The sequence below is a fragment of the Drechmeria coniospora genome, chromosome 02, assembly GCF_001625195.1.
Source record: "Drechmeria coniospora strain ARSEF 6962 chromosome 02, whole genome shotgun sequence".
Classification (NCBI taxonomy): domain Eukaryota; kingdom Fungi; phylum Ascomycota; class Sordariomycetes; order Hypocreales; family Ophiocordycipitaceae; genus Drechmeria; species Drechmeria coniospora.
Window position 1 is genome coordinate 6,470,682 of NC_054390.1, and position 20,136 is coordinate 6,490,817.

At 58.4% G+C, this 20,136-nt stretch overlaps 8 protein-coding genes across 8 annotated transcripts; 5 read left to right on the plus strand and 3 right to left on the minus strand.

Moving 5' to 3' along the window:
* Positions 1-241: 241 nt before the first annotated feature.
* On the plus strand, positions 242-1,109 carry DCS_04886 (Superoxide dismutase; the record flags this gene model as incomplete). The annotated part of the gene is made up of 4 exons (XM_040802192.1): positions 242-254; positions 484-663; positions 739-890; positions 963-1,109. The coding sequence occupies 4 exons, from the start codon at positions 242-244 to the stop codon at positions 1,107-1,109; spliced, it is 492 nt and encodes a 163-aa protein (XP_040657225.1).
* Positions 1,110-2,273: 1,164 nt separating this feature from the next.
* DCS_04887 (transcription factor) lies at positions 2,274-4,928 on the plus strand (the record flags this gene model as incomplete). Its single annotated transcript, XM_040802193.1, has 1 exon — positions 2,274-4,928. The coding sequence occupies one exon, from the start codon at positions 2,274-2,276 to the stop codon at positions 4,926-4,928; it is 2,655 nt and encodes an 884-aa protein (XP_040657226.1).
* Positions 4,929-5,690: 762 nt separating this feature from the next.
* DCS_04888 (transaldolase) lies at positions 5,691-7,172 on the plus strand (the record flags this gene model as incomplete). Its single annotated transcript, XM_040802194.1, has 5 exons — positions 5,691-5,729; positions 5,926-5,944; positions 6,015-6,424; positions 6,481-6,864; positions 6,939-7,172. The coding sequence occupies 5 exons, from the start codon at positions 5,691-5,693 to the stop codon at positions 7,170-7,172; spliced, it is 1,086 nt and encodes a 361-aa protein (XP_040657227.1).
* Positions 7,173-7,569: 397 nt separating this feature from the next.
* On the minus strand, positions 7,570-8,742 carry DCS_04889 (uncharacterized protein; the record flags this gene model as incomplete). The annotated part of the gene is made up of 1 exon (XM_040802195.1): positions 7,570-8,742. One exon carries the CDS (start codon positions 8,740-8,742, stop codon positions 7,570-7,572), a length of 1,173 nt encoding a protein of 390 aa, XP_040657228.1.
* Positions 8,743-10,440: 1,698 nt separating this feature from the next.
* DCS_04890 (cytochrome c oxidase assembly protein) lies at positions 10,441-10,779 on the minus strand (the record flags this gene model as incomplete). The annotated part of the gene is made up of 1 exon (XM_040802196.1): positions 10,441-10,779. One exon carries the CDS (start codon positions 10,777-10,779, stop codon positions 10,441-10,443), a length of 339 nt encoding a protein of 112 aa, XP_040657229.1.
* A 493-nt stretch (positions 10,780-11,272) lies between these two features.
* DCS_04891 (uncharacterized protein) lies at positions 11,273-13,800 on the plus strand (the record flags this gene model as incomplete). The annotated part of the gene is made up of 5 exons (XM_040802197.1): positions 11,273-11,313; positions 11,794-11,873; positions 11,921-12,016; positions 12,129-12,424; positions 12,484-13,800. 5 exons carry the CDS (start codon positions 11,273-11,275, stop codon positions 13,798-13,800), a joined length of 1,830 nt encoding a protein of 609 aa, XP_040657230.1.
* Positions 13,801-14,972: 1,172 nt separating this feature from the next.
* On the plus strand, positions 14,973-16,111 carry DCS_04892 (uncharacterized protein; the record flags this gene model as incomplete). The annotated part of the gene is made up of 2 exons (XM_040802198.1): positions 14,973-15,434; positions 15,551-16,111. 2 exons carry the CDS (start codon positions 14,973-14,975, stop codon positions 16,109-16,111), a joined length of 1,023 nt encoding a protein of 340 aa, XP_040657231.1.
* Positions 16,112-16,698: 587 nt separating this feature from the next.
* Positions 16,699-20,027, minus strand: DCS_04893 (uncharacterized protein; the record flags this gene model as incomplete). The annotated part of the gene is made up of 4 exons (XM_040802199.1): positions 16,699-16,910; positions 16,981-17,712; positions 17,796-19,391; positions 19,442-20,027. 4 exons carry the CDS (start codon positions 20,025-20,027, stop codon positions 16,699-16,701), a joined length of 3,126 nt encoding a protein of 1,041 aa, XP_040657232.1.
* Between the last annotated feature and the right edge of the window lie 109 nt (positions 20,028-20,136).

Consider the following 20,136-nt stretch of genomic DNA (forward strand, 5'->3'; position numbering starts at 1 on the left):
ACTTCTCGTCGCGAACTTGCGGGCCTTCCTTTCCGTCCCGTACTTGGCCCGAGCTGGTGCTGGCTGTCATGCCTGCAGCAATAGCTGGACGTCTTCAAAACTCGTTGCCACCCTCGGCTCCTCTCCTCATCCCCTCTCCGCTTCGTCAGTCAAATATTGTCGGTAGCCTACGCATCTCACAACCTCACGCCAAGAAACACAGGAGAACGCAAAAACCAACGTATATTGTGCGATTGCCAAAATGGTCAAGGCTAGTGCGTCTGCCGTTTATTGCTTCATGGGAAGAGAGGCTGGGTGCCGTCAGAGTGGCGGGCGGCTACCTCGAGCTCGTTTGAGCGAGTTCTGCACTCCATGCCCCGGCCCTCGACGACCACCATTACCACCCTGATGGGCCAAGCACCATGTCTCGTGCCGATTCCCTTGATTGACCGTGCCACCGGCGATTTCCCAAGCGGGCGCTAACCAACCTTGCCTTACATCTAGTTGCTGTCATCCGCGGTGACTCCAAGGTGTCGGGCAACGTCACCTTCGAGCAGGAGTCCGAATCGTCCCCAACCAGGATCACCTGGGACATCACCGGCAACGACGCCAACGCCAAGCGCGGCTTCCACATTCACACCTACGGCGACAACACCAACGGCTGCACCTCAGCCGGGCCTCACTGTGAGTTCGCTCCGACGCCGACTTGACCGACTGGCCCATGGAAATTCGCGCATTCTGACCTCATCGAACGGGCAGTCAACCCCTTTAACAAGACACACGGTGCCCCCAACGACGAGGCCCGCCACGTTGGTGACCTGGGCAACATCGAGACGGACGGCCAGGGCAACGCCAAGGGATCCATGAACGACCCTCACGTCAAGCTCATCGGCCCCTACAGCGTCGTCGGCGTAAGTGATCCTGTCTGAAAGACAGATGGATGCAAGAGAAGACGACTATTCAAAGAAGCTGACGGCTTGCAGCGCACTGTCGTCGTCCACGCCGGCACTGACGATCTTGGAAAGGGCAACAACGACGAGTCTCTCAAGACTGGCAACGCCGGCCCTCGACCAGCTTGCGGTTTGTCCCTCTTCCTCCATAACCCGCCTGCTTGTACATCGGCTGAGTAGATCTCAGGTGTCATTGGCATCGCCAGCTAGTCGCTTGCAGCCACCGGGCGCGGCAGTTGCTGCCGCGAACAGAGGTTGAAAATGCCAATCGATTATCTGGAATGGTTGCAATAATGATTCCGATGAATCTCACAGTGTTGTTGCTCGCATTCACCGGTGCTTTGAGACACCTTTTCCTCCACCGTCATCCCAAGCGTTTCTCTCCGCTGCCCTGCTTGGCCTACCCTCCCAAGTAGCTGCGTCCATCGTAATCCAAGATTCTAGACTGGAGGGCGCAGCCATCCACCCTTGCATCACAGATGCACCATCGACATGGACCGGGTTGATTACAACTGCCATCTATGGACGTGTTTGAACAAGCCGCACGCCTTAATGAATGAGTACTAATATATTGCGCTATTGCACTGTAAGTAATAGTACCAGTATGGCGAGTGTGTACTTCGGTACATGTCCATTACTACAGTATTTCAGAAGCTGCCCAGCTGCTATTCCTTGTGGCTGCGGCTACCCCTCCCAGGCTGTCCCGCGAAGAGGGGTTGAGGGGTTAACAAGTACAAGTAGAGGTATTACTTGGTACACCACACCAATAAGGATGTACAGTAATAATAATACAACGTACGGAGTACCTAACTTAGCCAGGGATTCCGTGATGTAGTTGCATTTGCACTGTAGTCAACTGTTGGAAAGCCCTGAAGCTCCCTAGACCCCACAGCTGGTCTGGGACTTTGGATTGGTATTCGCAAGTTGCCACATGGCCAAAAGACAACTCGCGTACTCTGTACCTGTAACTCCACATCCTCAACTCTCAACGCAGTGCGAAGCTCCGATAATCCACCCCTTCGTCCCGCATTCCCCTTGTCCCTCGTCCTCCTTCCCCCTCCTACTCAAGTACGTTGGTGAGCTAAGACAATTCCTTGCCCCCTTGATCAGCAATCGGTGGCGGCAACCCCCTCGCGAGCCGTGACCCTGTGACATGCCATTCATCCACCTGGGTCAGCACCCAAGAATGTCGCGTCCACGGATGCTGCGAAGCGTGGCCATGCTCAATGAAGCTTCCTGTCGCAGGAGGCTTCTCGGCAAGGTTGAATGTTGCTGAGGAAACAAACGCAGGCTAACGGAAGCTTGATGAATTAGCCCCTTCTTCCTCCTCCAACCCCGCCCATCATGTCCAAGACGTTCATCGGCAACGTCAAGAGTGTCCTTAGCGGTGATACCTTGGTGTTGACGAGCCCCAACAACCCCTCGGCTGAGCGAATCTTGTCGCTTGCTTACGTCGGCGCTCCGCGTTTGAAACGAGACGGCGACGAGCCCTTTGCTTTCCAGTCCCGAGAGTTCCTCCGAAACCTCGTCGTTGGGAAGCCAGTCCAATGCACAGTCCAGTACACCATCCCCGCGTCCGGAAGAGACTTCGGTACCGCCAAGCTCAAGGATGGCACTGATCTGCCCGACGAGTTGGTCAAGGCTGGCTGGCTCAAGGTCCGTGAGGACGCCGGCCGAAAGGACGACTCGGACGAGGCTCAGGAGAGGCTCGAGAAGCTCCGTGCTCTCGAATCCCAAGCCAAGAGCGAGAACAAGGGCCTCTGGGCAGGTGTCGGCGGCATCATCAACGTTCAGCATGACCTGGGCGGCCCCGAGTTCATGAAGGAGTGGAAAGGCAAGACTGTGGACGGCATTGTTGAGCGGGTTCTCAGCGGCGACCGCATGCTCGTCAGGCTGCTGCTCTCGGATAAGAAGCATGCCCAGCCCATGACCCTGCTCGCTGGCGTCCGCACGCCGTCGACGGAGAGAACGCTGACGTCGACGGGCACGACTCACCCGGCCGAGGAGTACGGGAACGAGGCGCGGCAGTTTGTCGAGACGAGGCTCCTGCAGCGTCTGGTCAAGGTCGAGATCGTCGGTGCCAGCGCACAGGGCCAGCTGGTGGCCAACATCATCCACCCTCGTGGAAACATTGCCGAGTTCCTGCTGCAGGACGGCCTCGCCCGCTGCAACGACTTCCACTCCACCATGCTCGGCGAGAAAATGGCCGCCTTGCGCGCGGCCGAGAAGCAAGCGCAGTCCAAGAAGCTTCGCCTTCACAAGAACCATGTCGCCAAGGCTGACGGTGGCAACCAGGAGATGACGGTGACCAAGATCCTTGGCGCCGATACCATTCTCGTCAAGAACAAGACCGGCGCCGAGAAGAGAATCAACTTTTCCAGCGTCCGCGGGCCCCGTGCCGGCGAACCGTCCGAGAGTCCCTTCAGGGACGAGGCCAAGGAGTTTTTGCGCCAAAGGTTGATTGGAAAGCACGTCAAGGTCAGCGTCGACGGAACGAAGCCTGCCACGGAGGGCTTCGAGGCCCGGGATGTTGCCACGGTGACGGAGAAGGGCAAGAACATCGGCCTGTTGCTGGTCGAGAGCGGCTGGGCGTCGGTGATTCGTCACAGGAAGGATGACACCGACAGAGCGTCAAACTATGACGAGCTTCTATCGGCGCAGGAGAAGGCCAAGGAGGAGCTGAAGGGCATGTGGTCCGGCAAGCCCCAGAAGGCGCAGAAGTTTGCGGACCTGTCGGAGAATGCGCAAAAGGCCAAGATTATGCTGGCGACGCTGCAGCGGCAGAAGAAGGTCCCTGCCATTGTCGATTTTTGCAAGGCTGGCTCGCGTTTCACCATCCTGATCCCTCGGGAGAACGTCAAGCTCACCATGGTTCTCGGAGGCATCCGCGCCCCTCGAGCGCCGCGCGCCGATGGCGAGGGCGGCGAGCCGTTTGGCAAGGAGGCGCTCGAGCTTGCCAACCGCAGGTGCAACCAGCGCGACTGCGAGGTCGACATCCACGACATGGACAAGGTCGGCGGGTTCATCGGCGAACTGTTCATCAACCGTGAGAACTTTGCCAAGGCCCTCGTCGAGGAGGGCCTCGCTTCCGTTCATGCCTACTCTGCCGAGAGGTCCGGCAACGCGACGGAGCTGTTTGCCGCCGAGACGCGGGCCAAGGAGGCCAAGCGGGGCCTCTGGCACGACCATGACCCTTCGCAGGAGGAGAACGGGCACGAGGAGGAGCCCGAGGAGATTGTCGAGGTGGCCGAGGTGACGCTTGACAAGAAGCCGACCGACTACCGCGACGTCATCATCACCAACATCGACGGCAATGGCAAGCTCAAGATCCAGGAGATTGGCAAGGGCACGGCGGCGCTGGAGACGCTGATGAGCGAATTCCGCAAGTTCCACCTCGACTCCAAGAACGGTAAGCCTCTGGCGGACGCGCCGAAGACGGGCGAGTTCGTATCCGCCAAGTTCTCGGCCGACGGTCAGTGGTACCGCGGCCGTGTCCGGGGCAACGACCGCACGGCCAAGATGTCCGAGGTGCTGTACGTCGACTACGGAAACAGCGAAAAGGTTGCGTGGTCTAGCCTGCGACCGCTCGAGCAGTCCCAGTTCGGCGTGCAGAAGCTCAAGGCGCAGGCCGTCGACGCCTCGCTGTCGTTCGTTCAGCTCCCGACAGGTGCCGACTACTACGGCGATGCCATCGGCTACATCGCGGATCTGACCGAGGGCAAGCGCTTGGTCGGCAGCTTCGACTTTGTCGACACCAAGGAGAATGTGAACTACATCACGCTGTACGACCCCAAGTCGGACAAGCAGCTGCCGGGCCTCAACGATTCGATCAACAAGGAGGTCGTCGCCGGCGGTTACGGCATGGTTCCCAAGAAGCTCAAGGCGTGGGAACGGAGCAAGGCGTTTGAGACGTACCTGAAGCACCTACGCGAGGTGGAGAGCCAGGCGAAGCTCGACCGGCGGGGCATGTGGGAGTACGGTGACATTACGGAGGATTGAGCAGTTGGATTTGCGTCTCCGTGCGCGGCGGAGGAGCTGGGATTGTGCTCAAGGAAAAAACTGAACGTGAGCGGCATTGCAGGCTTGATGAAGGGAGAAGAGTGCCCGTGATTTGCAAAGTGAATGTCAGCGCCAACTCCAAACATGAGCACCAGCAAAGCCAAGCGTTCCCCAAAGTGCAGCGACGCCTCATTCACCCCCGCGAATTCCAGGGAATCAAGTACGCAGAAACCGACCTGGACGATATTAACAATGGTATGAAACGAGGCAGAGAGGCAGGATGGCAGTCTTGAGCCCGTCGAGCAGGATAGGATGAGTTGGAGCGAAAACGAAGCTGAAGCGGTCTGATATGCCGTGCGAGCAGCGTATTAACATGATTAACTCGATATTTGCTTGCCACTTGGGAGCAATTTTCTGGCGGGGACCACCAACAACCTTCGTAGCCAGTGAATGATCGACCGTTGGTGGCGCATGAAGCCATAGCGCGATCCGTTGTATCCGTGTTGGGCCGCTACTGTACCTACAGTTAGTACCAGCAGGTATTTGCAGCAGGCCGGAACAACCTTGTCTGCGTCGGTCGGCTCATTCGTTCTCAACAGCTTCCAGAACCACGTCGACCTCGCCACCCACCTATACATTATATCATCATTGCAAAACCTTCCTCTCCCCTCCCGGCTGACTCACGCCGAAACGTCATCCTTTTTCCCCAAAAATACAATACGATATCCTCACCGATCAACGCTCCCGACAAGAACCGCAATCATGTCGAACTCTCTCGATCAGCTCAAGGCCACCGGCACGGTATGTGAAACCTCAACCCCGCCTCCGCTACCGTTGCCCCTCGTTGCCCAGGGCACGCAGGCGTCATTCCGAGTCTTCCATCACCCCCCAATCGAAGACTCCCCCGGTGCCATGCGATGAGGTGACTGAAGAAGCGAGGCCCGCGTGATGGCACCCCGTCTCGCTGACTGATGGAATTTTGTCTTCCTGCGAATAGGTTGTCGTGTCCGACTCTGGTAAATTCCCGCAACCACCCGCTCGACGAGGCGCCGTTTGCTGATCTCTCCAGGTGACTTTGCTTGTTAGTGGACGCCCGCCGCCTCCCTCTCGCCTCCCTCCAACCCTCTCTCGTGCGTCATGCGAAGCTGTGCGAGGGCGTGATGTCGACGCGAGTACGGCAGGGTCACAGGCTAACATTCGTCCTCACGGCAGCGATCGGCAAGTACAAGCCTCAGGATGCAACCACCAACCCTTCCTTGATCCTCGCGGCCTCGAAGAAGGCCGAGTATGCGAAGCTCATCGATGGTGCCATCGCGTACGCCAAAGGCAAGGGAGGCAGCATGGACCAGCAGGTCGATGCCGCCCTCGACCGACTCCTGGTCGAGTTTGGCAAGGAGATCCTCAACATCATCCCCGGCAAGGTCTCCACCGAGGTCGACGCTCGCTTCTCCTTCGACACCAAGGCGTCGGTCGACAAGGCTCTGCACATCATTCAGGTGCGTGCATGCTTCGCCCCCCCTCCCCCAGCCGAGTCCACTCTGACGACGCGCAGCTCTACAAGGAGCAGGGCATCTCCAAGGACCGCGTCCTGATCAAGATTGCCTCCACATGGGAGGGCATCAAGGCGGCCGAGATTTTGCAGCGCGACCACGGCATCAACTGCAACCTGACTCTCATGTTCTCCCTCCCTCAGGCCATTGCCGCCGCCGAGGCGAACGCCTACCTCATCTCCCCCTTCGTCGGCCGCATCCTCGACTGGTTCAAGGCGGCCAACAAGAAGGAGTATGCCAAGGAGGAGGACCCTGGCGTCGCCTCCGTCAAGAGCATTTTCAACTACTACAAGAAGTTCGGCTACAAGACCATCGTCATGGGTGCCTCCTTCCGCAGCATCGGCGAGATCACGGAGCTGGCTGGATGCGACTACCTGACCATCTCGGTGCGTTCTGTCCGCCCCTTCCTTTTTCTTCACTTCTTCTCCGAGCGCATGACTTACGAACGGACGTCCTGTAGCCCAACCTGTTGGAGGAGCTCATGAACTCGTCCGATAACGTGCCCAAGAAGCTCGACGCCTCGGTGGCCGCTTCGTCCAATCTCGAGCGCCAGTCGTACATCAAGGACGAAGCGAGCTTCCGATTCGCCTTCAACGAAGACCAGATGGCCGTCGAGAAGCTTCGAGAAGGCATCAGCAAGTTTGCCGCCGACGCCGTCACCCTCAAGGATATCCTCAAGGCAAAGCTGGCCTGAACGAAGGTTTCCATTCTTAAGCCGGATGGCGGAGTCGACTTTTTCACGCTGCTGGCTGGATTTGGTGAAATTTGTGTGGAGTAAAAGGCAACCAGGACTCTTTTGGCCTCACGACAATGCTACTGTGGGAATTGACATGAATAATTCAGTTCATGCCTTGCTACCAGATATGGAAGTTGAAAAAATGACGCAGCGACGATGCTTCGCCCAATACACAGTAGTGCCCGTATCCGCCCAAGGGTATTTATCAGCCGGCGTATGTGACAAGCAAGTGATACTCCTCGAAACGCCAAGATATATACACCCGACGCAAGAAAAAGGAATGAGAGAGAGTGAGAGAAAACGGTAGGTTGAAAGGGGTTGATTGGAGGGGTGCGATGGAGGAGGGTAGGGGGGTTCATGCCGGCTCTGAGCACCAGACCTGCTCTCGTCGGTGCTTCCAACCGCCGCCTCTGGTGCCCTCAATGATGATGGCCGTCAGGGCGCCGCCGCGAACGCACCCCGTGTCAAGGCCTACGGTATGAAGGTCCTCGAGGTAGCCACGCCTGGCATCGTGACCGTAGATGATGGTGCGGCGCTTGTCCTTGGGCAGCATTTTCTGCCAGCGATTCCAGGCGTCGGGCCAATGCTCGCCCGAGTGGTCCTCGATGGGGACGGCGACGTCGCGGTCGTGGTCAACGTCGACCTCGGCGGCGCGTTTGCTCTTCGACGGTGATGGCTGCACTTCCGACAATCCCTGCTGAAGCCTCGCCTGCTCCTCCCGGCGGATGTCCTCGCGCGGGTAGCCCAGGGTACGCATGTTCATGACGGCCCAAGGATTCTGCCGATCGACGTCGACACCGGGGACGAGCCCTGCGTGGACGACGTACATGGAGAGGGGTTTGATGGTGAGGATGACGGGCAGGTCCGAGAGCCAGCCGATGTGTCGGGGCGTCAGGTTGTTGGCAATGTCCACGTGGTGCTTTTCCCCGCGGTCAAAGTCAGTGATGTCGCCGGCGAGTGCTTCGCTGACGCCCTTGCGCTCCTCGAGCTCGGCACGTACGAGAAGGACCTTGTCCTCGTGGTTGCCGCGGACGGCACTGGCGTTGAGGGCCATGAGGCGGTCGACGACGGCGGCAGAGCTGGGGCCTTTGGTGACCATGTCCCCTACGGCGACGAGGTGATCGGCCGCCTCGTCGAAGCGGACACGATCGAGGAGCTGGGCCAGCTCCTTGTCCATGCCGTGGATGTCGCCAATCATGATGAGCCTGCGTTTATTCTTCACCGTCGGCACGAACTGACTGGGGAGATCGCTGATTGGTTTCAGGTTCTCAAAGTGTGGACGTCCGTGGCCGCCGTAGGACATGGGCATGTCGGCAAAGGTAGGGGCGAGGAGAGGGTCGAAGTCGAGGTCGGCGGCGGCGGCGGCGGCGTCGTCGGGAGCATCGACGGTGGCGACGGGGGCTGGGTCATCGGTCGGCTGGTTGAGAAGGATCATGGTTCCGAAGCAGACGCTGGTGATGAAAAAAAGCGCTCCGGAGCAGACCATGGCCCGATGGAGAGCGAGGTGAGGGACCGACATGGTGATCATGGCGGCGACGGAAGGGAAAAAGTGGCCGACGCGCTTGGCCTTGGGGTGCAGCTAGGCTATCGGTACGACAGGTTGTGAGGGTGCATTTGATACGAGGGAGGCACGGGTTGCACAAGCTGCGGCGGGGAGTCGTGCGAGGTGAGGCGAGGCGAGGTGAAGGATAGAGTCGATCGGTGGCGAGTCGTGCCAGCACGAAGCAGGAAAAGTATTCTCGCCAAAGTATAGGGGTGCCGGCGTATAGAAGTATCCTCGCAGCGGCCACGGATGGAATGAACGAAACAGACGGGACCGATAGGTAGCTGATGGTGGATGAATGGATGAGCAGATGAAGCGATACAAAGTCGGAGGAAGCAAGCACACATGGGCGTCAAAAGCGAAGTAGGAGAATGGGGTGCCGAGGCGTCTTGGCGGTGATGAAGTCGTGCGTCACCCTGTTTCGGGCCTCACGTAGCACTACCGGCCTTAGCATGGGGACGAGTCTTGCACAGATGGCACATGTGCGGCAAGGGCAGAGAGATTTCGCGGACACCTGATACGGGATCGAAAGGGGACAGATGGTAGGGAGATGGATCGGGGACGATGACGATGACGACGAGTGCTACAAGGACGAGGACGGGGAGGCAAGCGCCTCTCCCCGTGCCCTCCCCCCTCCCTCCCCCCCCTGAGTCCTTGTCGAATCTTGAACCTGCACGTCTTGGTTAGCAGGGTTGTTTGCCGATTGGTTCCGCCATGGCGGCGAGCTCAGAGCGCAATGCCGTTCGAGTCTTGACTCGGAACTGCGGCGGAGTGAAGCGTGGGATGGTCCATAAAAGCATTACGTATCGGCTGACGACGTGGTGATGGATGGCGGCAAGCCACAATTGATCGGATATGACGGCAAACCGGCTCGCCAAATTAGCAGTCACAACATGGACCAACCTTGCCGATGGGAGTTACTCTAGTTGGTACCGACATATGCGTACTCTTTACTTTTATTATTTCTTGGTTCATAACTCCCTTTATGGGGTTGTTGGCCATTAACTCTCGGTCGTCGCCAAACGTAAAGGCAGTGCTGGACAGTGTTGCCACGTCGACGCAATCATTGGCTGGGACGTTGGCTGTCTGCATGTGCAATATGTCTGCATGTCTACGCCTGTCTGATGTGTGCATCTGCATTTCCAAATCTGTTCGCAGTGTCCGAGCGGTTCAATAGAGGTGGCCTAACACGTGTTCGTACTCGTAATGAACGCCGAGGGACGATGGTGGAAAGCACTGGGAGAATGGAGAGCGACAAGACGACAAGGCAGATGTCGCCGGCTGCACGTCTGTTGCCTGGATGTGACTGGTGCGCGTGGTACGAGGCAGCGTTGCTAACTGTACGAGTCCTCGGCGATGAAAATCGTGGTGCGATGCAGCTTCGCCAACTCTGTTCGAGTCGTCGTGATGAAAAGCATGCTGCGACATGACACGAGGCCACGGGTGCCCTGGATCGCACCCCATGGCCTCCGCCTTCATGATGCCTCAAAACATGCCGGCCGGCGGATTTCGGACGGGTACAGGGGCACGCTGACGTTGAAAATTTGATTGATTTCGGCCACCTTTATCCCAACGCCAAACGCCGTCCGAATGCCTCGTCTCCACGGAGATGGTATGATGTATGAATGGATCCTTTTACCTCAGCGCTCACTTGGTCGTTCACTTGGCCGTTCACTTGGTCGCTCACTTGGCCGGTTGCTGCTGCTGCTGCTGCTGCTCGAGCCGATACTTTTCGTTCTCCACGTCCCGCCAGTCCGGCGGAATCGGTTCGTTTCCACTCGTCTCCTTGACGCCGCCCGCAAAGGCTGGCTTGCCCGCGTACATCTGGTAGCCCTTGCCGCCCTCGGATGCGCCCTCGAGCGTCTTGTAGGTGACGGGCATGTTGCCGCGGAAGCGCTTGCGCATGTCGACCATGCCACGCTTGCAGTCGCCGTAGCCCTTCTTCAGCTGCTGGCACTTGGTCGGCAACGTGCCGGCGAGCGGTTCGCGGAGGCAGTCGGCCGCCTTGTTGCGATGCTTCATGACGCAGTCGGATTCCTGAAGGCACTGCGCGAGTGCGTCGCCTGCATCACGTCAGCGACCAGCATTCTCTCCTCTCCTCCTTCCCTCCATCTCCGTCTTCATGTACGGCGCGGGCGGGGGCCGCGAGGATGGGCATCGTGGGCATCAAGGTAGCGGGGATGGAACCATACGCAGCTCTTGGCAGGAACTCGGCATCCTGGGCGTGGCGGAGTGTCCAACGTGTTCGTGTTGATCATGACGAGCCCTGCTCCGAGCGGGAGCTCAAATCTAGAGGTGAGCAGACAGATGGTAGGGGCCGTATCTGATTGGCCGGATACCTCTCCTTGGTGACAAAATAGCACCAGCAGCGGCTCATCCGCCGACTGGTTGGCACCTCTGCGTGTGCAAGGTGTGCGTGCTAGTAAGTAATCAGTCATCACAAGAGGAGTGTTGCAACGACCAACAATTGAATAGTAAATGTCAAGGTACGAATTTTTACGCGACAAACAACATCATGACTACTTCCCTCTGCTGCAAGCACTCTACAGATTGGCTGTGAGTCGAGGTTCCAGCGAAATGCCGTTTGTTCATTCCATTCCCCGCCATCCTCCTCAAAAACAGCACCCCAGGTGTGCTTATCATATCCGAGCGTACTGTAATAACACTTCGTACACCCACAGGTGACGGCAGCAATTTTGGCACCCATCGACCTGGCCAGCCAGTGACATCACTCGCTGCAACAGGACAGCCAGCCGTCTCCCACCAAGCCCGACGAGGCCTGAACCTACGCCAAACGCGCAACGACGATGGCGTTTTCCTGAACCTCCCACCCAACATAATTTTACCCTCGTTCGATTTCCTGCTCGGAATGGCATCGAAATCGCCCCTTGACTTGGTTTCCTTTTAATCGTATAATACTCCTTACTTGCCTTGCATCCCATCGCAAATATGGGTGTGCCGTTCCTCGGCCGACTCCATCCGCATGTTCTGCCGACCCTCGCTGCCCGAACGTCGCTAATGGCAACGACGCCGCAGTGTCGAGTACATAGCTCTCGTCGGGTCCTTCATCCTCGTCGGGCTCGAAGCCATCATCCGAGTCTTGACGCTCGCTCTCCGTGAGCGAGCCCCTCGCCGCCGATCGTCGTCTGCTGACCCCGCCCAGCCCCTTTCCTGGTCGATCTATTTTACCGAGCCTCTCGCCGCATCTTCAACAAGTACACCTCGCCCGAGCAGAAACGAGCCGAACGGAAGAAGAAGTGTACGTATCCTCCGCAACCTCTTGGCCCCGTTTGGTCGTCCGGCAAACTCTCCTCGAATCCCCCATCGGCCGCCTGATGGCTGACGCCTGATGGCTAACGCGAGTCCGGCAGCGATTTCGACCTCGGTCCGCGATGCGTCCGACTTTGTCGAGCTCTGCCGACTCTGGGGATACGAAGCGGAAGAGCATATCGTGCAGACCAAGGACGGCTTCCTTCTCGGCATCCACCGCCTGCAGTGGAGAAAGGGCGAGGAGGGCCAAAACGTCAACTTTGGGCCCAAAAGCCTCCAGAAGCGGGTCGCCTATCTGCACCATGGCCTCCTCATGAACTCCGAGGTCTGGGTCTGCCTGACGGACGAGCAGAGATGCTTGCCGTTTGAGATGGTCGATCGAGGCTACGACGTATGGGTAGGTTCGGGAGATTGCCGCTGCCTCGTCGGCGCGCGCGCGGCTGACGAGCGCCACAGTTTGGCAACAACCGCGGCAACAAGTACTCCAAGAAGTCGATCCACTGCGGCCCGGCCTCGGTGCGCTTCTGGGACTTTTCCATGGACGAGTTCGCCTTCTACGACATCCCCGACAGCATTGCCTACATCCTTGACACGACGGGCCAGGAGAGCCTGTCCTACATCGGCTTCTCCCAAGGCACCGCCCAGGCCTTCGCCACGCTCGCCATCCACCCGAGGCTCAACAACCAGGTAAATGTCTTCATCGGCCTCGCGCCCGCCATGGCGCCCGCCGGCCTCTCCAACGGCGTCGTCGATTCCCTCGTCAAGGCCTCGCCCTCGGTCCTCTACCTCATGTTCGGCCGGCGCTCGATCCTGAGCTCGGCGACCATGTGGGAGACGCTGCTGTACCCGCCTCTCTTCAGCCGCGTCATCGACATGGCCCTGTCGTTCCTGTTCCGGTGGCGGACGAGAAACATCTCGGCGAGCCAGAAGCTGGCGGCCTACCCGCACCTGTACTCCTTCACGAGCACGAAGAGCGTCGTCCACTGGTTCCAGGTGATCCGCAACAAGTGCTTCCAGATGTACGACGACGATGTCCAGCAGCCGCTGATGGTGAGCACGTCGAGCAAGTACTCCAAGGTGGCCAAGTACCCGACGCGCAACATCCGAACCCCCATCGTCCTCGTCTACGGCGGCAGCGACTCGCTCGTGGACATCGAGTCGATGCTCAAGGAGCTGCCGCCCCAGACGGTGTCGACCGAGATCCCCCACTACGAGCACCTCGACTTTCTCTGGGCCCGCGACGTGGACGCCCAGGTCTTCCAGCACGTCTTCGACGCCCTCGACAGCTTCTGCGATGCCGAGCACAGCGCCGAGGAGTACAGCCGGTACTACACGGTGCGGAACGAGAGCCTCATCGGCTCAGGCTACTCCATTGCCCAGTCGCGCGGAAGCGAGAGCGAGGCCTCGGCGGGCACGGGTGACGGCCCGGCGCCGTCGTCGCAGAAGCACCGGCATCTGGCGACGGAGAAGCGCGACGGCTCCGCAGCTTTCGGTGCCGGCCGTCCATCGTGGTTCCTGCCACCGCCGCCACCCAAAGCGACCGAATCGGCTGCCGTCGAGGGCTCGTACACGCCGCCGCAGGAGAAGCTCAAGGGCGTCGGCGTCCGGCGCGGCAGCCTTTCTCGCAACATTGTACTCGACAGCATCAGCGAGGTGAAGAGGGCGACCCCGGTGAGCACGTCGGTGGAGATTCTCGGTGCCGACGCCCAAAGCACCGAGGCATTACCATCGGAGAGGAGAGGAAGACGGGATCCTTCGCGGGAGACGCCGTGAAGAGCGGCGAAGGAGGTCCCGCGTGTTCATCGCCACCGAAACTTCTTCCACACCCCTTGGCTTTGGCTGAGCGGACGAGCTAGATGGAAATGTCACGAGAGCCTGGACGCGCAATCGCTCGCCGCCGCCGGACCGGACCAGCCGAGTCGCGCGATGCCCGAGGCCTAGGGCAGGAGGACAAGAGAAGGCGAACCTGAGCTCATACCTGGCGCGTGATTTCCACTTTGTCATGGATGCGAGTGCTGCGGACAAGTCGGCATGAAGTTGTGAATCGAATCGGATGAAGCGACGGAAGCAGGCCAAGGTGCAAACCAAGGTGCGAGTCTAGGCGCAACCCAACAACGATGGATGGTTTTTCGAACACCGATACCAAGACACGATCGACATGTTCATATTCCCCCCCACAACCTCAAGTCGCGGCCTGGGCAGAAGCGGAAAGATAGAACGAGTAGCAGAAATCGGGGCAATATCCGCCCGACCATCAGCCCATCGCGTTCCGGAATCCTTGCTGCCTACGCAATTGTGGCTTGACCTGGCTCGTCTCTTGTCTTGGCTAAGTGAGTTTCGCGGGCGTGTCTCGCTGAGCCGGGATCTGAATCGCACCAACTCCGGAGGCCCCACCCAAAATAAACGTGGCCGCCGGGGCGCGATAACGTCCGCCGTGAACGCCGTCCCCGCCAGAATCTCATCTCCCATCGACGTGCCGCTGGCATGCAGATGGGTGCGCTTACTTGTCCATCCATTTCATGGCCTCGCAACACTTCGCGTCAAGTGCGGGGAGCATGGTTGGATCGTGGTATGAGCTGGAACGGCTTTGGGTGCATTGCGCCTAATTCCTTCTCGAGGCCCTTGTTGCGCCGCGGATTGCGGTGCATCATGCCCGGCCCGGCCGTGCGGTCCGCGGCCAGCCCGGACCTGCACCACATGTCACATTCTGGAAAACGATGTGGCGCCCGGGGGCGGACAGATTGATGGCCTCAATCCCGATTCTTCTCTCCATCCGCCTGGACAAATCCCGTTCGGAATCTGGCCCCTGAACCCTCCGCTCTCCCTGTGTTTACGGCTGGTTAGGCTTCCGGGCTTCTCTGCAACGTACAAGTAGCCGAGAGGGCTGCACCACGAAAGGTAGCTCCTCGCCGTGCCTCCTCGATCATCTCCAGAGCCTCGTCACGATGACTAGCCTCCTCAATGACACCACGGCCAGCTTCCCGCCCGACGTTCTCGACGGAACGACAACGCCACGGAGCTACTGCTTTCACAACCCGGACGCAGCGGCGTGCGAGAACGTCGGCAGCTTCTACGAATATCACATCGACCTGGCCGCCAACATAGCCTTCCTCGCCCTCTTCACCGCCTCGCTGCTCGGATACGTCTTGACCCTCGCTCTGACGCGCCGTGGACTCGCCTTTGGCCTCGCCTTCATCCTCGGTCTCGTTCTTGAGGTCCTTGGCTATGCCGGTCGCGTCATCGGCTCCCAGAATCCCTGGGATGAGAATGGCTTCCTTATGCAGATATGCTGCCTCACCATAGGGCCCGCTTTCATGGCTGCCGCCGTGTATCTTTGTCTCCGTCGCATCGTCATCGCATTTGGGCCTGAGAACTCGCGTATCCCGCCCGAGTACTATACTCGGATTGTACGTCGTCTCTCCCTTCCTCTCCCCCTTCTCATTATTTACATATATGCACCGTACGGGATGTCGAGGACGCACGCGTGGATGGAATGCTGACACTGATGTCCCTTCCGCCTCAGTTCATCCCCTGCGACGTCATCTCCCTCATCCTCCAAGCAGCTGGCGGCGCCATCGCTTCCATTGCCTTCCACGGCAGCCGCTCAGCCGCCACAGGCACAAACATCATGATCGCCGGCCTGGCCTTCCAAGTCTTCACCCTCCTATGCTTCATTCTCGTCTCCCTCGACTTTGCCTTCCGCGCCTACCGTCGTAGCCGAACGCACCCCCTACCGCAGGACCCCGCCCTTGTTCGCATGCGTGCCGCCTTGCCCTTCCGCCTCTTCCTCGTCGCCCTCGCCCTCGCCACCTTCTGCATCCTTTGGCGGAGCGCCTTCCGCGTCGCCGAGCTCAGCCAAGGCTGGTCCGGCCCCGTCATGGCCAAGCAGAATCTCTTCATCGCTTTCGAGGGCGTCCTCATCCTCGTTGCGGCCGTCTCCCTCAACGTTTTCCATCCAGCCTTCTGTGCGAGGGAGCTGTTCGACGTTGGCGGTGGGCTCACGGGTCTGTGGTGCTTGCGCAGGAGGAAAGATGAGTGTGGCGAAAAGCCAAACAAAGCCTTCGACTCGGCGGATTCAACCTAGTCGTGTGACATACTCTTGAGTCAGAGCAATCAGTGTAGTTGTAACTTGATTTGTATTCTATAGCGGCGGAGCTTGCGTACATGATGCACTCAGCACACTCTTCACCACGTCTATCGCAGCGTACAAGAGAGCTGCACCGATTTTTTTCGTGCTCAAGGGAATCATTGTAAATTCGAACTGAAGTTCCGCTCGCTATGACAATGCCTTGCAATCATTACAACTTCAACGGCTACGGCTGGAAGAACCTGTGAGCGGTGCTGGCCGACTAATTGTCAAAACGCCAACACAGCCATCTTGGCTCTCTACCCTCGAACTCTCCGCCAAGCCAAGTCCCCTTCCAGGTGCGCATGATTACGCAAGGGGTGTGCGTGCGCGGCACCGTAGAGTGACCATGCAACCTAAAGGGCATCGCGAATTCTTACGTATCGATATTGCCGGAAAATGAGGCTAAAATAACGTGGCAATGCGACATGGTGCGCCAAACGCCAAACAGATATATGCTGTTAGTGTACCAGGTATCATGATCAATCGGTGGAAAGGACGATCCGGCGCGTCTCGTCACGGGGGGGTCACGGCCAGGGTCAGTCTCAGATGGAGACGCTGCCGAGCGCCAGAATCTTGGTCTTGTCCTGGTGGAACCGGGCTCGGTACTCGATGATTCCCCGGCTGATGGCATCGAAATCTTTTACCTTGCGGTTGCGGAAGTCTGTGAGCAGCTCCCGAAGGCCAGCAATGTACGCTTGCTTCTGCTCATCGTCATAGCTACCCGTTGCGCCGAGCTGAAGTAGGATCTGATCGTCTGTGACCCAGAATCGTCAGAGTTGACCTCGTCGAGTTAGCACACGGCGATGCGACCGAGGGGCACTCACCCGGCGCCTTCATGCTCTCAAAATGCTGAAACTCGCATTGGCTGCCGCGGGGGCACTGCTGCCCTGCCAGCTCATCCGGGCATACCGGCTTGCACACGTCAATCCTGTTGCTGTATGTCAAGGATCGTAGTCCTCCCGCAACCGATTGTTGGAAGTCGGGATGGAACCGATACGCAAGAAAGTACTGCAGCGGCGTCTCGTACGGAGCGAAATGGTCTTGCGAGCCATCCGAAGTCGAGGGAGAGCGCCCAAGGACCTGGTTGGATGTTAGATGCCCCAAATCTTGCCTGGTTAGCGCTGCAGTCTCTACTACTCCGGCAGTCTCGGTCAACGGCTCTGTCTGATCCTTCGCCATCTCCGCGGCGCCGGAATTCTCAGCACTGCTCTTGTGCTGAGGAGATCCGCGTTCGGCCGCAGGGGAGGCAGGGGGCGAGGACGATTGGTTGAGCGTGGAGATGTGGGCTTCGGGAGGCTCGTAATCATCCGAGTCTGCGTCCAACGCCTCAACTTCGTTGTCGGTCACATCCGCCATGCCCACGTCTTGCTCCTGCTGCGAGGGGATGGTGCTTATTTCAGTCACGGCGCTGGCAGTGACCCGTTCAAGACCGGCATCGTCGTCCTGTTCAGCCGCCTTAGACGTTCGGGCACGGTCACTCATACTGTCATCCGTCACCGGGGTGCCGCTAGTGTCCATGGCATCCGACTCCAAAGCCGCGGAATCGTCCCCTTGCGCTACAGAAATGGTTAGACCCCTGCATCTGGCAGGACGACGAAACGAGCTGTTGTGTCTAGCAATTCATGGGAGAGATACGTACCGGCCGGCAGATCGATCATGCTGTGCGCTTGATCCGAGTCTGACGAAACAAGATCCTGCTTCAGCTTCTCCTCCTCGGCCCTATTCTCTTCAAGTTCGCGCTCAATGCTAGACATTTCCATTTGCAACGTCTTCAACTTCAGAAGCTGCTCCCTCCGACGCGCTTCGATGAGTGGCAGGCGTTCGCTGGCCACTTGAGAACGACTTCGCCTCAATTCCCTCTTAGCAGCCGCGGCACCTTCAAGCCGGCCTGTTCGTTGCTGGGGCATAGATGACGGGGTAGCCTGAACGGCCATGTCGCCTGTTGGTGTTTGACTCCTTTTCTTCGGCGTGGGGATGGCTTCTCCGGGGACACCCGATTCCTCCCCATTGTTGGGGGAGCTAACCGGCGATGTTTGCCTAGAGCGCTTGGCCTTGCGAGCCTCTGCTTCCGCAATTTTTCGCTTCATCGCCTCAATCCTCCTGTTCACCATTGCCAAGTCTTCGCCTCCCCCGAGATGGGATGGCGTTCGGGCCGGACTTTGATTATGACGACTTGTGGTATTGTTTGAGGCAGCATAGTCATTTCCTTGAATTTCGTCCACACGACCTGGTGAGTCGATGTCCATCTCAGTGTCGTCGTCGTCATCGTCGTCGTCGTCGTCGTCGTCGTCATCATCACTAACGTGGATCAGAAACGGTCGCGACCCCCTTTTCTGGCCAAACGGGCGCCGGATCATGGTCTTCGACAACTCGCTGAAGTTTGCAGTCGAGCGGTCCTGCTGGCCGATGGGTTCTGGCGAATGCAGGGTTCGAGTTCCTGATATGGACAGCCCCGGTATCGAAGACGGCGAAGGGTTGCCTATCTGCTCGACTTTATCGGGGATATAAAGGATGGAAGCCTCTTCGGTTCTGGTTAACCCAACGGTTGCGCTACCACTAACTCCGTCGGTCGACTTGGCTTCTGGCGTTTGTTGAGCACGTGTCTGCGCAAGAGCTGCCCGCGACTTTTTAAGTGCCTCCATTTTTTGTTGCAGCAGTATTGATTTCTCCGACAGCTTTTTTACTGTTGCCGACTGATCAGTGCCTGTATGAGTAGCGGGAGAAGCGGGCGAAGCGAGAGCAGCTGGAGTAACTGGAGCAACAGACGGGGCAGCAGGAACAGATGGAGCGATGGGAGGAGCGGGAGCAGCTGGAGGAGCAGGAGCTGCGGCTTGGAGGGGCATTGATTTCCCTTTCGCAGCAAGCAAACGGGCAATTCTGTCCTTGCGCTCCTCTGATTTGTCCACAGTCGTTGAAATTTGTGGTTTTGCTGGCTCAGACGGCGGGGTTGGATCTTCCCTTTCGCTTGCAGCACCGGTCTTGCCAGCTTTTGGCTTGGCCATGGATTCTCCACCTTGTACTGGAACATCCGGAGCCCCGATGCCACCTTGGACGGTAAGCCCAAGCTCTTGGAACAGTCGCTGAAGGACTGCACCATCGATGCCTGCCTCAATGTAGTTCTCGTATCGAATATTGTGAGACCAAAGACGGAGAATAGCGAGCTGAGCTTGTTGTTTGGCTGAATGCAAGGATTCAAGGGGAGTTATCATAGGATGCGGGACAGGGCTGAAAGAGTCTTTACTATCGTTAGCAAAATATCAAGATATCGCGAACAACCTCGCATACCCTGCAAAGGTGAGGTCACCGATGATTCAAGGACCATCTCCTGCGGTGAGAGGTATGGTGAGTAAGACCCAGTACGTTCCCTAGTGTTCGGGGCCTCGTAGCCCTTAATCGGCATCGCCATTGCATCGCCTGTGTTTACATTTCCCTCGTCGTAAGGCCGGACAGTACCATTGAAGTCAATATCGGCATTGTCGGCCTCTGGGGGTTCGTACACATTCTCCACCTCACCTTCGCTTATTTCGCCTTCTTCGGAGCCCTCATCTGCCGTCTCATTAGGCAGACTGGCAGCGTCCGGTCGTGGAGGAGGCAGGATAGGTTGCTGTATAATATGCGAGGCCCCGGGCTGCGAGATATTGGGACGTAACCCGGCCCAGGCACTCTGATTCTCTGCCTGGTTGGGGGTGAAGCCCATCCCAAGGCCGGGTATCGTGACACGGCTTGGCTCGCCGAAAGAATGGACAGGCACCTTGGCTGCCTCAGTCAAATTCTGTGATGGCTGAGTACACGCAGCTTGAGGCACATTCGAATACACCCCCGGCGGCTGATAGCCACGAGATGCATCGTATCCAACCCCATCGTGGTTCATTCTGTATTCTCGATGCTTGATTCTCTAGCCGAGAAGCAGCCCAACGCCGGCCCGGCGTATCCGGTGTATTGGCGTACAGTTGTAGAGAAATAGTGCAAGTTGAAGACGC